At 41.5% G+C, this 13,619-nt stretch overlaps 1 protein-coding gene across 1 annotated transcript in view; it reads right to left on the minus strand.

Annotated features, from left to right (window-relative positions):
* cnksr2a (connector enhancer of kinase suppressor of Ras 2a) overlaps positions 1 to 2,213 on the minus strand; it is a 119,140-nt gene extending 116,927 nt beyond the window's left edge. Inside the window, exon 1 of the mRNA XM_061713574.1 lies at positions 2,109 to 2,213. Within this exon, the coding sequence (XP_061569558.1) occupies positions 2,109 to 2,172 (64 nt within the window). The 5' untranslated portion in view covers positions 2,173 to 2,213. The remainder of the gene's footprint in view (positions 1 to 2,108) is intronic.
* Positions 2,214 to 13,619: the final 11,406 nt, after the last annotated feature.

Raw genomic sequence — 13,619 nt, forward strand, 5'->3', positions numbered from 1 at the left:
AACAGTCCAGTTGGACTTGTTGCTCCAGCAGAATTGACAGAATGAGCTAGAAGCCATGGTGGACAATTCAGGATCATTTCAAGTGGAAGTCTGCTGGCATCCACAGTTTATCCGTCGATGGCGGTTTGCTTTCTGGGCTACAGCAGGGTTTAGCCTGGTAGCCGCATGCTAAGTGACCACTGGGTCCCAGTAGAGCTCTACAAGTCCTCATTTCAGCTCTGGCAGCACTCATTTCAGCTGTGACACTTGAAATGAGGATGTTAAGACAGATTTGATGTGATTGACATAAGGTGGGCGTGTTTCAGTCGGTTTCACAAGCCCGTTCGTTACATCAACATGATACCAAGTTGTACGAGGATGAATAGGCTTCATATCTACACGAGTAAAACCTACATCAGGGAGGGTTTTTCCAATTCCTCTTACCCAGTTTGTGCTTGTGATCGATGTAGCCAAAGCTAAATCCTTAATGCAGAAGCCAAAGTGATGGCATAAACATGTTTTTTTTGTGCTGTCTATACTTTAATATTAATGTAGATATGAAATTAGCCCATGCCACACATGGGTTGGCAATAGTGTTGCACAGTACACAGAAAGTTAGTCATCATCTATGTCACGGTCCTCAAAAGGTTTGAATCAAGACAGCTGGACTTTGTTTTCTTGGTTTTTGAGGAAGTGTCTTGCACACACCCTCTCTGTAGATACTACAAAGGTGTTTTCACTGCAGTTTTAATAGTATTACTCTTAAAATCACAAGACATTTGTTCAAAAAAAGATGTTATAATTAGAAACTCGACATGCTTCTATTAGAGAAGGATGTAGCACAAAGAAACTTGCAATCAGCACAGGAGCTCCCCCTACAGGGCTGGAGGTTACAAACATGTACAAAAATGAGCCTGGGTTTGTTTCTGGATCACTCTCTGTATTTCCCTTCCGTCTGTGATTCCTTAAGTCACTTCATGCTGCCTCGACCACGACATACACTGCAGCTCTGTTATGTGATGTAGTGCCATACAGCAACATGCACATAAGAGATGAGCAAAAGTCAATTTACTTTGGATGGTCTTAGCTGACAGGAGATTGTGAGAATAAAACCACTTCCTAAAACTAAATACTATATTAATTCAAATGAAAATGCAGTTCTCTCTGCTACATCTAATGATGAAGCCAATAAAAAACCCAACTCTCACATAAATATTCATTTACAAGACATCAAGAGTAAATCCTTTTTCCTCCCAGCACCCCCCATGGACGTGTGTAGCACCCTATAATGTAATAATTTCCTATAATGTAATAATTTCCTGAAAATGTAATAAAATTTGCACTTAACTCAATCAAAAATGTAATAAAATCCAATAATGTAATAACTTGAGCAATAATGTAATAAAATATCCTGACTGATATTGTAATAACATTTTTTACCGATAATGTAATACCTTATTATATTATTGGGAATTTATTACATTTTCAGGCGGGTCTTTTTTTTCTCTTTTCCAAAACTGATAATATTTGACAAATAATGTAATATATATGTTCATTTTCAGTTTTTCAGGTTTTTTTTTCAGTGTTTTAAGTATTTAAGAATGTTATATACACTGGATTTGAAACAACTGAATGACTATTGGTTTAAATGGCAGACTTTGAGTACCATGTAATAAATTCCCAATAACGTAATAAGGTATTACATTATTGGTAAAAATGTTATTGTAATATCCGTCAGGATATATTATTACGTTATTAGGGAAGTTATTACATGATTGGGTTTTATTACATTTTCGATTGATTTAAGTGCACATTTTATTACATTTTCAGGCGTTATTACATTTTCGGGAAATTATTACATTATAGGGTGCTACAGACGTGTCCCCTCCTGTAAAAGTTTCTGCTGCCAGCAGTAAACTTTCCCAGTCTGTCGTGCTGTCAGTCACACCGTGACCACATCCTCACCCTGATCATCAGGTGCCAGGATGAGGCATCACGCAGCATCAGGACCAGTGTGTCCTCCCCTCTCAGTCATAACCCGAGGGGCTCGCTGTCTCTGCGTTTGAGCTCCCAGGTGATTCATAAGTGAAATGTGACATGCCTGACATGCGTGCGTCTCCGTGTCCCACCTTTCATCCAGTCCACCACCTGGCTGGTGCTCCATTTGCTCACCGGCTCCATCACCAGCGCCATCGAGGAAACTTCAGGAGGAGGCTGTGTGGCGACCTCCTCCTCCTCCTTCTCCCCCCCAAAAAAAGGAAAGCTGGAAATAAAAAAAAATAAAAGAAGGTGGGAAGAGCTGTTTTCCTGGTCCTCCCTCCCTGGGGAAGCACCGCTCAAGCCCTGGCCCGGCGCGGTCCGCTCCGGCGCGTCATGCCGGTGTCGAGTCCCGTTACCGGAGCCTGCGTTAGCGGAGGATCCGCCACATTCCCCTGCTGGAGGATTCTGACATGTGTCGCCTCTCCCGTCTCTCCCTCCCTCTCTCCCTCTCTCCTCCCTCCCTTCTTCCCAGTGCGCCAGCCTGGTGCTGCGCTGCTGGTGTGTGTGTGTGTGTGTGTGTGTGTGTGTGTGTGTGTGTGTGTGTGTGTGTGTGTGTGTGTGTGTGTGTGTGTGTGTGTGTGTGTGTGTGTGTGTGTGTGTGTGTGTGTGTGTAGGTAGGCTTGTTGCCACTGTTCTGCCAATTTCTGCTGCTTTTCCAAAAAATAATGGTTTTCTACCTTTGCAGAGCTACAATTTTACTGTGTTTTACTCAGTACTCGAGTTGTAAAAAAAAAAAAGAAAGCTGATTACAAATAATATAAAATATTACAAATAATAGCAGTGACCAAAACACCTGCAGAAATACTGCAGGAATGACATAGCAGCAGTTAAATGCAGCCTTCTGTAAGCTTTAAATATCCACTGGGCTTACATCAAATACATCAAAACACAAAAATAAAAAACAGTTTTCTGAACTTATCAATATGACTCTGTCCTTCACAGGATAAGTAAAATGGATCACTGCAAAAACTCAAAATCTTAACAAGAATATTTGTCTTATTCCTAGTTAAAATGTCTCATTTTTAGTCAAAAATCATCGTGCGCATCGGGCAAGAAATCATGGACGTGCCAATCAAACTTTGTAAATCCACTGTGCGCATGCGCAGAACCACAAAGTAACATTTCCACCCGTCCTTTGAAATACGGAATTGTTACGTAACTGGGAATTAAAAATCGCGTTCCGTATTCAACCAATACGGACACATATTATGCTCTTATTCATTGATGTCATAATCTACAGGTGAAGGTTGGAAAATTTGAATATATTGCAAAACTTCATTCGTAAATTCAACTAAAAGGTGAAACACATATATTATTTCCCACTACATTCAAAGTGAGATATTTCAAGCCTTTATTTGTTATAATTTTGTTGATTATTATGGCTCACAGTTTATGAAAACCCCAAATAAAAAATCTCTTAAAATTAGAATATTTTATGAAATCAATAAACAATTGAATCATCCAAATTGTAACAAATAAAGGCTTAGAATATCTTGCTTTGCATGTAATGAGACTATAATATATTAGTTTCATCTTTTAAGTTGAATTATTGAAATATATTAACTTTTACACCATATTCCAATTTTACGACCTTCACCTGTAGCTATATTTATATTTACCGTAGGAGCATAGGCTAGTTCAGTTGCTAGCATGGTTGGCTGTCTGTACAGTCATGCAAGTTCAATGCTATTAAAGCACTTTAAACTTTAAATCAAAGCATTTTGTTTTTTCTTATAGAATAAATACATTTCTATGCAGTTTAGAAGTTTTGGGGATGTCCCTCTTTTTTTTAGCGCCTGCGCTGCTGAAATCGGGGCGTCCCTTATTTCTATTTCTGAAAGGTGGCAACCCTGTGTGTAGGTGTGTGTGTCGGCTACAGGCAGCAGCGGTGTGGATGGATAAGTCACACTGGACTCAACATCCAGCAGCATCTCTATGTCTCCAACACACACACACACTCTTCGGAGCATGATTAATCCATGCACGCGCTTTGTGGGTGGCTGCGCGCCCTCGTCGGTGTATTTCCCTCCGGAGCGATACAATCATGCAGATCTGATGATGGAGAGAGGGGAGATCTTCTCCTAATACATTTAATGTGTGTGTGATGGAGAGGCGTGTGGTACCTGCACGCTTTCCTGCCTCAGCTGCTGTGTGAGGGAACTTAATGAATCCTCGGCCCACTCCCACTCACACCTCCACCTCCACAGGTCTCTCAGCTCCACCACTTCCCTGGTTGGGGATTCATTAGTTGTTGGTGCAGCACCTGAGCAACAAAACTCTTCTGTTTTTCTAGATGTATCTCGTTTGCTGTCCTGGACTTCGTAATTTTAATGACATATAGCATGTTGGACTCTCGGGGTGCCTCAGGGGCCTGGTTTGGGACCTAATAGGTACCTTTCAAAGCTTGAGTCATTTGAGTAAGATTCGATTGTTTTTCTGCGCACACACCTTCAGCATGTGCTGGGGCGGTTAGAGGCCGAGTGCGACGAGGCAGGGATGAGAATCAGCACCTCCAAGACCGAGGCCATGGTTCTCCACCGGGAAAGGGTGGCGTGCCTTCTCCGGGTGGGTGGAGAAGTCCTGTCTCAGGTGGAGGAGTTCAAGTATCTCGGGATCTTGTTCACGAGTGAGGGAACGATGGAGCGTGAGATTGACAGACGGATCGGTGCAGCGTCCGCAGTTATGCGGTCGATGTACCGGACCGTCGTGGTGAAGAAGGAGCTGAGTCGAAAGGCGAAGCTCTCGATTTACCGGTCAATCTACGCACCTACCCTCACCTATGGTCATGAACTTTGGGTAACAACAAATACATTTAGTTTGCTCGGTAGCGTTGCATTTACCTTCTTCCAACTAGCCACTTCTATTCCGTCATCACTTTCAAACAAGACAGAAAGATAGATCGTTGCAATGTCAGTAAAAGTTACTGATACTCAACATTTATCAGCTTCAACTCAAATAAGGAATGTTTAATTTGCTCCATTCGTCATCTCTGCAGTATGTTTAAGAAGTATGCAAACATCATGCCCCGGTGGTGGCGCTAGGGGGTCAAGGAAGCCGTCATCGAGGCTAAAGACCGGGGTATAAAACCACTACAGAAATGACCTCGAGGACCTGGAGAGTTTGATATGCTGAGGAAGATGATGACTAATGGTAAAAAGGTGTGAGGCGGGAACAACGCAGAGGGGAAATCAACACAACTCAAAACAGGTGTAAATTAGGAGAACACAGAATGCGACGTCAGCGAAAAATGGACGAGGACATAAACACTTAAAATGACAAAAAGTACATTTAACAAACTTTCATGAACTTTCACGGATAAGTGATTCTTAATAAGGAAGCAAAGCTTCAAAACGCCAACTGATTAACCACAAAACCTGTTTTCATGTCCATGAACATCCTTAAAATACACAATTATGTTCCCTGGCTGTTGAATTACCTTAAACTCTGAGATCGTTGCGTATTAAGTCACTAAAACAGCTTCCAGTCTGACTTCTCTTTATGGCCTTGAACAGTCTGACTGCAGAGTATTTCACTGAACGTTTAACCTTTTATCTCCATCTCACCCCCCCTCAGCTCCACTGAGCATCATTAACATATTGAAAGGAGCGTAGCTGTATCTCTCACTTGTCTGAGAACACAAACAGTAGTGGAGCCTGCTCTCTCAAAAGTTATGTTGTATGTTGTTGTGGAGCATCTTTTCCCTCTTGTTTGTTATTGCATCACTTTCACCGCGAAGGACTGACTGCTTTGTAACTTTACTCCAACGTGTCATGCAACATTTATCAGCTTAAAACTGGACGGGAAAGGCGTAAAACACACAGAAGTGACACAAAATTAATGTGCTAATTATACATAATGGCTGAATGGTCTGCCCCCGGCATTAAACGAGAAGGTAATTTCTTTCTCTTTGAATTGTTCTTTTTTCTCATTTATAAAGTTTCTTTTGCTTCTCATCATCATGTAAATAGTGAAAACAGCCATATGAAGAATATCTCTTTATGCTGTGAGGTTTAGGCCTCCCGCTTGGCGTACCGAGCCCCCGTTCAAACTCACGAACGCGGATTCACTGCGGTGAATTATTAGTGATGCAAGAGGAACTAGAAGATTTCTGGAAATTTTGATATGGGCATGCCCATTCGACCCCTCTCGCTGCTTTGGTTTGGGGCTGTAGTGGTTGTGTTTAGGGTGGTTCTATGTCAGTTTGAGGTGTTTTTACGCTTGTATTTCATTCATTCCTGTGCTCCCAATAGTTATTAATGGGGCGCGCTTTTTGGCATCTGAGCTTCATCAAATTTGAGTATGTTGAAGTCCACAGCGTGCCGAGTCGGGAAACATTTGTACGATGTCTCTACGATAACCTGTTGCCTAGCAACAAGCGTCCAAAGTCAAACGGAAAAAAAAATAAAAAATTAAAGGTCAATATCACAAAAACTGTAATACTTGGCATAATAAGGTTGTACGGTCGGTTAGGGACAATCGGGCTGAGTGTTTGAAAGTTTGAACGATGTCTCTACGATAAAGTTCGGCCAAGCAATAAGCGTCTGAATTTTCGCCTTTTTTTTTGCTTTTTGGCAACTAGCGTTGCCACGGTAACCCCTATTACGGAGAAAAGTAATGCCCATCGAGGCATGATGGAGACGCATCCAACGATGTATGCCATGCATGGGTGCACGTTCCGGTTCGGGCCGCATTAACGGACGAAAAAAAGTGCGGAATAAGAATAAGAAAAGGGAAACCTTTTCTAGATACTAATATATCGCCTTCATTTTCATGTTTTTCCTCGTTTTTCCGGCCGTGTTTTAGTTTTTGGGGATTTTTTTTTTCCACATCCGAGCGGGGTCATGCTGTACACCCGCTGGTGCGCAGTGGGACTTTTGCGACTTTAGCTTGTTAGCAAAATGCTAGCAACATTGCCCTTTGGGCCATTCTGGACGATTGCAATATGGGCATGCCACTACTTGGCATGCCCATAACAAGAACGTTGAGTCCTTCAAGGGTTTGATCTCAACCCCAACTATCAACTCAGTCCTGTAGCCGGGCTACGTAGGAGCATAAATCACCCTTTAGAAGACTAAATGACTAAAACCCGGTTAAATACTAACCCTCATCTGAGCTCACAACAGTTTCAGAAGTCCCCTCCTCCATCATGTTACTAGTTGCAGCTAAATCCGGTCTTTACTTTCAAAATCTGGGCTGACTTTTCCTGATTTGTGAAGTCTCGACCTTTCTCGGTTGCATCTCAGTGACAAATATCTCCAAACCTCTTGCTGCTGAAGGTCAGTGAGATTTCTGTTTTATGGTTCAGCAGATAGTTGAAGATCTTTCAGACTAAAGGGTCTCCCTGACTCAGTTTTCTGCTGAGTTTACTCCCTCACCTCCGCACCAATAACACCAGAGTCGACTGTAACCCACCGCTGCAGTGACTGTCAATGAGGCCTGAGCTGGAAGTTGCAGCAATATTCCCATTTATACTTTACTTACCACGGTAATGACTGAAATCGAGAAATGATTAGAGCATCATTGAGTCTAATCAAATCATAGAAGACTCATCGTGTAGCAGCACGAAGGAAGCTGCCCACCTTTCCACTCTTTCATAACCGATATCATCATATTGCAGTGCCAGAAGAAAAACTGCAGATGTGATCAGATCTGGTTTCTTTTGATCTGATCTGAGTTGATGCTGTGTCATTCAGCTGGAGGTGGATGTGCTCAGACATCCTAACAGAGACCTCTGCTGGTGACCAGGATTATGTGAAAGATGGCAGATTTTCTGATTTACACCCAGAGAAATTCAATTTTTTATGGAAAATCTCATTCGTGATCGTTTTAGAAGAGGCTGAGATCAGTCTGGACCAGTCAGTACCATTGTTTTTATCGTTCCTTTTAAAACTAAAATCTTTAGTACAAGAGTATAAAATAGGAAGGTTGAAGAAAGACATTTCAGGACGTCTCTCAGCTGCAGCATCACTAACCCTGAGGGGTTCTGACCTCTTCGTGTAAACGCCAGACTCGTCGTTTATACGACGATCATTCTGTCCCTGATGGAGCTGAGCGATGGTGCTTATGCTTTTGACATTGGTTAAAATGTATCACCTCACCACCATCCAGTTTAGTTGGTTTACATCTGTTCCAAGTGTAGAGGTTACCATGGCAACCTTGTGGCTGAGGGAACATCAGTCGGTATATACACAGATCGGATCTAATCGCTTGTGATATATATATTTAATGCGTTATTATTTTATTTTATTTTATTGTTGGCTTTGTCTTGAACAAAACAAAACCCAATCAAATTAAAAGCATCAAAATATAAAAAAAGCAAAACAATTTAACAGTCTCATTCAAAAATAAAACACACAGAAAAACAATGTGTTCGAGAGGGAACAGGAGGAAGCAGAACGCTTATTTAGTCCTGTCCCTTCCTCACAATATCATATCATATATAACCTATAAAAATTAAATAAAATGAAAAGAAAGAAAGAAAAGAAAAGAAAAGAAAAGAAAAGAAAAGAAAAAGAAGGAAAAGACAAAATAATAAAAAAGAAATACAACACAAACAACCAATAAGCAATATCAGTAATTATAATCATAATTGAAACGGTCTCCTACAATATCCTAAATTCAAGAGTCCAATCTCCCTGTCACCTCTGGGAGATTATTATTCCAGTATGCTAAAAAAAAAAGAGGACCAAAATCCACATTTTAATAAAAACTCAGTCACAATTTAACTTTCAACAAGAAAATTAACCTGCTTAAGTTATCTGAAACAGCACACTGTCCTTTCATTAACGGGTTAATAAAAGGACAATGGCTTTTTAAATGGCTGTTTGGGACAAACAGTTGTGGTAGTCCTGACAAGAAAATAAACAACAAATAAATACATTTTGTTTGCTAAAGTTCAGCTCTGCTCTCACGAGTGTGTCTGCGAGGGAGCCCCTCAGTGATTACGTGGTCTTTGCTTGAGAAATGGTCATTAAACGTGTTTAAATCAGACATGCAGATCTGTAAAAGAGTCATGACAGTAAAAATAATGGCATGGTTTGTGTAGAGCTGAGGCCTCTGTTCCTTAAACGTGTCCTGCTTCCACATTGTGATTTCATGTGAAGAGGAAGAGTGTGTCCTCTCAGATCTCCTTCTACACTGACTTGGATTTAAACTAAAACAAAGGCTTATACCGTTGTGGTTCATAATTTTACACATAAGCTGTCCAGCATCAACAATGCAGCAGTGATGCCATTTGAGGAAGTATCGCTCTATGAATAAATATTAGTGAGGAAGTGCTTGTTTTCTGAGAAAGTCTACGCCAGGATACTGGAGAGGAGAATACGGCCGATAGTTGAACCTCGGATTCAGGAGGAACAATGCGGTTTTCGTCCCGGTCGTGGAACACTGGACCAGCTCTACACCCTCCGCAGGGTGCTCGAGGGTTCATGGGAATTTGCCCAACCAGTCTACATGTGTTTTGTGGATCTGGAGAAGGCATTTGACCGTGTCCCTCGTGCCATTCTGTGGAGGGGATCCGGTTTGGGAACCTCAGGATTTCATCTCTGCTTTTTGCGGATGATGTTGTCCTGTTGGCTTCATCGGACCGGGACCTTCAGCATGTGCTGGGGCGGTTTGAGGCCGAGTGCGACGCGGCAGGGATGAGAATCAGCACCTCCAAATCCGAGGTCATGGTTCTCCACCTGGAAAGGGTGGCGTGCCTTCTCCGGGTGGGTGGAGAAGTCCTGCCTCAGGTGGAGGAGTTCAAGTATCACAGGGTCTTGTTCACGAGTGAGGGAATGATGGAGCGTGAGATTGACAGACGGATCGCTGCAGCGTCCGCAGTTATGCGGTCGATGTACTGGACCGTCGTGGTGAAGAAGGAGCTGAGTCGAAAGGCGAAGCTCTCGATTTACCCGTCAATCTACGCCCCTACCCTCACCTATGGTCATGAACTTTGGGGATGACCGAAAGGACAAGATCGTGGATACAAGCGGCCGAGATGAGTTTCCTCCGCAGGGTGGCTGGACGCTCCCTTAGAGATAGGGTGAGGAGTTCGGTCACCCGGGAGGAGCTCGGAGTCGAGCCGCTGCTCCTTCACATTGAGAGGAGTCAGCTGAGGTGGCTTGGACATCTGTACCGGATCCTCCTGGACGCCTCCCTAGGGAGGTGTTCCAGGCATGTCCCTCCTCCCTAGGGAGGAGTTCCAGGCATGTCCCTCCTCCCTAGGGAGGTGTTCCAGGCATGTCCCTCCTCCCTAGGGAGGTGTTCCAGGCATGTCCCTCCTCCCTAGGGAGGTGTTCCAGGCATGTCCCTCCTCCCTAGGGAGGTGTTCCAGGCATGTCCCTCCGGGAGGAGACCCCGGGGAAGACCCAGGACACGCTGGAGAGACTATGTCTCTCGGCTGGCCTGGGAACGCCTCGGACTCCCCTCGGAAGAGCTGGAGGAAGAGATGGAGGAAGAGATGGAGGAAGAGATGGAGGAAGTGTCTGGGGTGAAAGAAGTCTGGGCATCTCTGTTGAGACTGCTGCCCCTGCGACCCGGGAACGGATAAGTGGCGGAAAATGGATGGATGGATGGATTTAACTCTATCAATAAATAATGCTGGGCAGCACGGTGGCTTAGTGTTTAGCCACTGTTGCCTCACAGCAAGAAGGTTCCTGGTTCGACTCCCTGGCCCAGCAGGAGTCTTTCTGTGTGGAATTTGCATGTTCTCCCCGTGCTAACGTGGGTTCCCTCCAGTTTCCTCCCAGAGTTTAAAAAACATGGATGGATAAATAATGCTTCATATTTTTATGTTTATTATACATTTTTCTTGTGTGAGCTCATGATTATTTCATGATATAAATATAAGTATATAAATATAAGGGAGCGGAGTGGCCTAGTGGTTGGGGCTTCGGGCTCATGTTCCAAAGGTTGTGGGTTCAAAACCTGGCACTTTGTGCATCCTTGGGAAAGATGCTTTACTCTCGGCTTTCCTTACTTCACCCAGGTGTATGAATGGGTACCTAGCTTTGCTAGGGGAAGTATCCAACTAGTGTCCTATCCTGGGGGTGGTTACCATGGTTACCACCTGTTTGTTTGCACTACAGAAACCAAAGATAAACACCAGCTCTATGGGCCACAGGCTCAAAAAGGACATACTTATATAAATGCAAGTAACATAAAAAAAAGCTCATGTATGTGTCTTTTACACTCATTTTTTGTTCTAACGGGTATTTTTTATTTAAAAACTCGAAATATTTATCCAGTAATTTTCAACCCATTCAAATCACTGGGGGACAAAAAGGTCTTCTCCCAAAACTTTAACGTTAATATTTTCACCCACTTCTTTTTTTTTTGCTTAAATCTTTCAGTCAACTTCAGTCCTAATCAAAACTACCGAATATTAAGTCATTTGAATGATTTTAACCCTTAAATGCCAGTTTGATTGCATGATGTTGCACACAAAAGTCGTTATATTCCATATAATACATGTCGGGGGGCCAGGGTTTTTTTTAATTTAAATATGCAAAGGATTAGTAACAATATTAATCTTGATGCAGTACTTTTTATATACTTTAAATACTTTTTATAGGGGCAACAAAAATAGTCACGTCTTGTACTGACATTGTGAATTTAAGGGTTAAATAATTGAGACGAGTTTGATTTGGACAAAAATAAATAAATCTATCTGTAATTTTTTCATAGCAGTTTTTTGTCCTTTAATTAACCAGGGCTATAATATTAAAAGACCCATATGTGCATGGGTAAAAAAATAAAATTAATAAAAATAAAACATAATCTCTCTAAATCTATTTCATTTGATTGTGCAATAATGTACATTTTCCAAACACCGATTACAACAAAACGAAACTTTCTGGAGCTCTGAGTCACGCTTGCAAGACTTCAGTCATACAGATGACCAGTGAGGTCCGTCAGTGGTGACGCCATTCTTGCTACTTCTGTTATTATTACAGATTAAAGTATGTATGAAGCGAGAGTGAATCTCATTGATTACGTGGTCTTTGCTTGAATGAAAGGTGAATAAATGAAAGGTTTCTACCTCTAAGTGAACGCTAGATAGAAAAACACATTTACAGAGTTGGAAAAAGAAACCTGATAACGTCCAAATGAAACTGATCAAACCCCTTTCTTCTTTAAAACTGCGCTGCATACAGCCAGTTTCCCCAGATTTTGACAAAATGCTCTTTGTATTTGGCAGCAAACACCCACACGAGGGACTGTGCTCTGCGATGAAGATGAACAAAATATCACATCCATAAAAAATAAATAAATAAATAAAAAACTGTTGATAGAGAGGAAAACATACAGTAGTGAAAGATTATTACAGAATTCATAAAACATGTCTTAGGAAAAGTTATTTCCTATTTCTGTTGGAATAATATGCCAGAGTTAATAAATAAAAAAAGAAACTCAACCAATGTCAAGTTATATCTGTTTTTATTTTCTTTTTATTAAATATTTCCCCAGTCTGGACCCATTTTTATCATTAAGTTGATCAAACCTTTCCTATGGAAGGGGGTACTTAGTATTACCCACATGATTTTTATCTCCTCTGACTTAATTTTTGTTCAATAAATAATGGCACTGTGAACAAGCACCACATGTATTGTTCTTCTGAGGTTGTAGTTGCCAAGTACGAGCACTAATGAATCCCAAAACAGGAGTGTTGTGGATGCAATTAACTACATACTGTACATTTCTGTAGCCAGAAACATTAAATAAGCAGCCAAACTCAGACTGTAAACCAAGATGACCAGAGTGATGCCCAGTAACTGAGAGTTGATGAACAGCTTTATGGCAGATAAGCTGTTAAAGGCTCGTATCAGGAGTTTGACGTTTTTAAGCAGATAAATGTCTGCATTATCTGAAGGCAGTTCATCTACGGACTGCAGAAAAGTATTAGTTTGAGTCTCTCAATTTTGCAGTTTTGCATTTCTGGATTTCTCTGAGGAAGTGTTTCCTACAGCAACTCCAACAACAAAGTCAAGGGAAGTGAAATATGAACCGTCCAAAACATTAATCACCAGTGTTTTATATCTTCTCCAGAACTACATATAGGCATGAGATGAGATGATTATGGAGCATGTTGATAGAAATGACAGTTTATACAGTGCTTGGCTATAATATATGGTGCAGTTTTAAATTTAAAACTAATTAAAACCCCCAAACCTGTCCAGACTGCTTTCACTTCCTCAGTGGATTCAGAGAAAAAGCGACGACGCAGGAAAAAAAGGATCACACGTGCATTTAATACCACTCGAGTAATATAAAAGGAGCCTCTTGTCCAGAGACAGAAAACATTGTGGAGATCAGGAACTGATCAGCTTTTCTTTGTGCTCTGAAGTAAGTATCAAACCCACAATTTTTAAAAATGAATGCAGTAATTTTAAAGCGACTGAGATCAGATGCTTCATTGTTCTTCCGATTCCACAAACATTTAAGCCATGGTCATGACTTTTAATGATATTTTAATTTTAAAGATTTGGGTTTGTTCTCATATTTATTTATTTATTTTAATTTTTCTAGATTTATCTGGCTGCAGTTTGACTCATCCAGAGGACAATGTGCTGAAAATGTGCAGATCCTTGTTGGCTGGACTGTTTGGAAACTTCAAA

This window comes from Cololabis saira, chromosome 22 (assembly GCF_033807715.1).
Source record: "Cololabis saira isolate AMF1-May2022 chromosome 22, fColSai1.1, whole genome shotgun sequence".
NCBI classification, from domain to species: domain Eukaryota; kingdom Metazoa; phylum Chordata; class Actinopteri; order Beloniformes; family Belonidae; genus Cololabis; species Cololabis saira.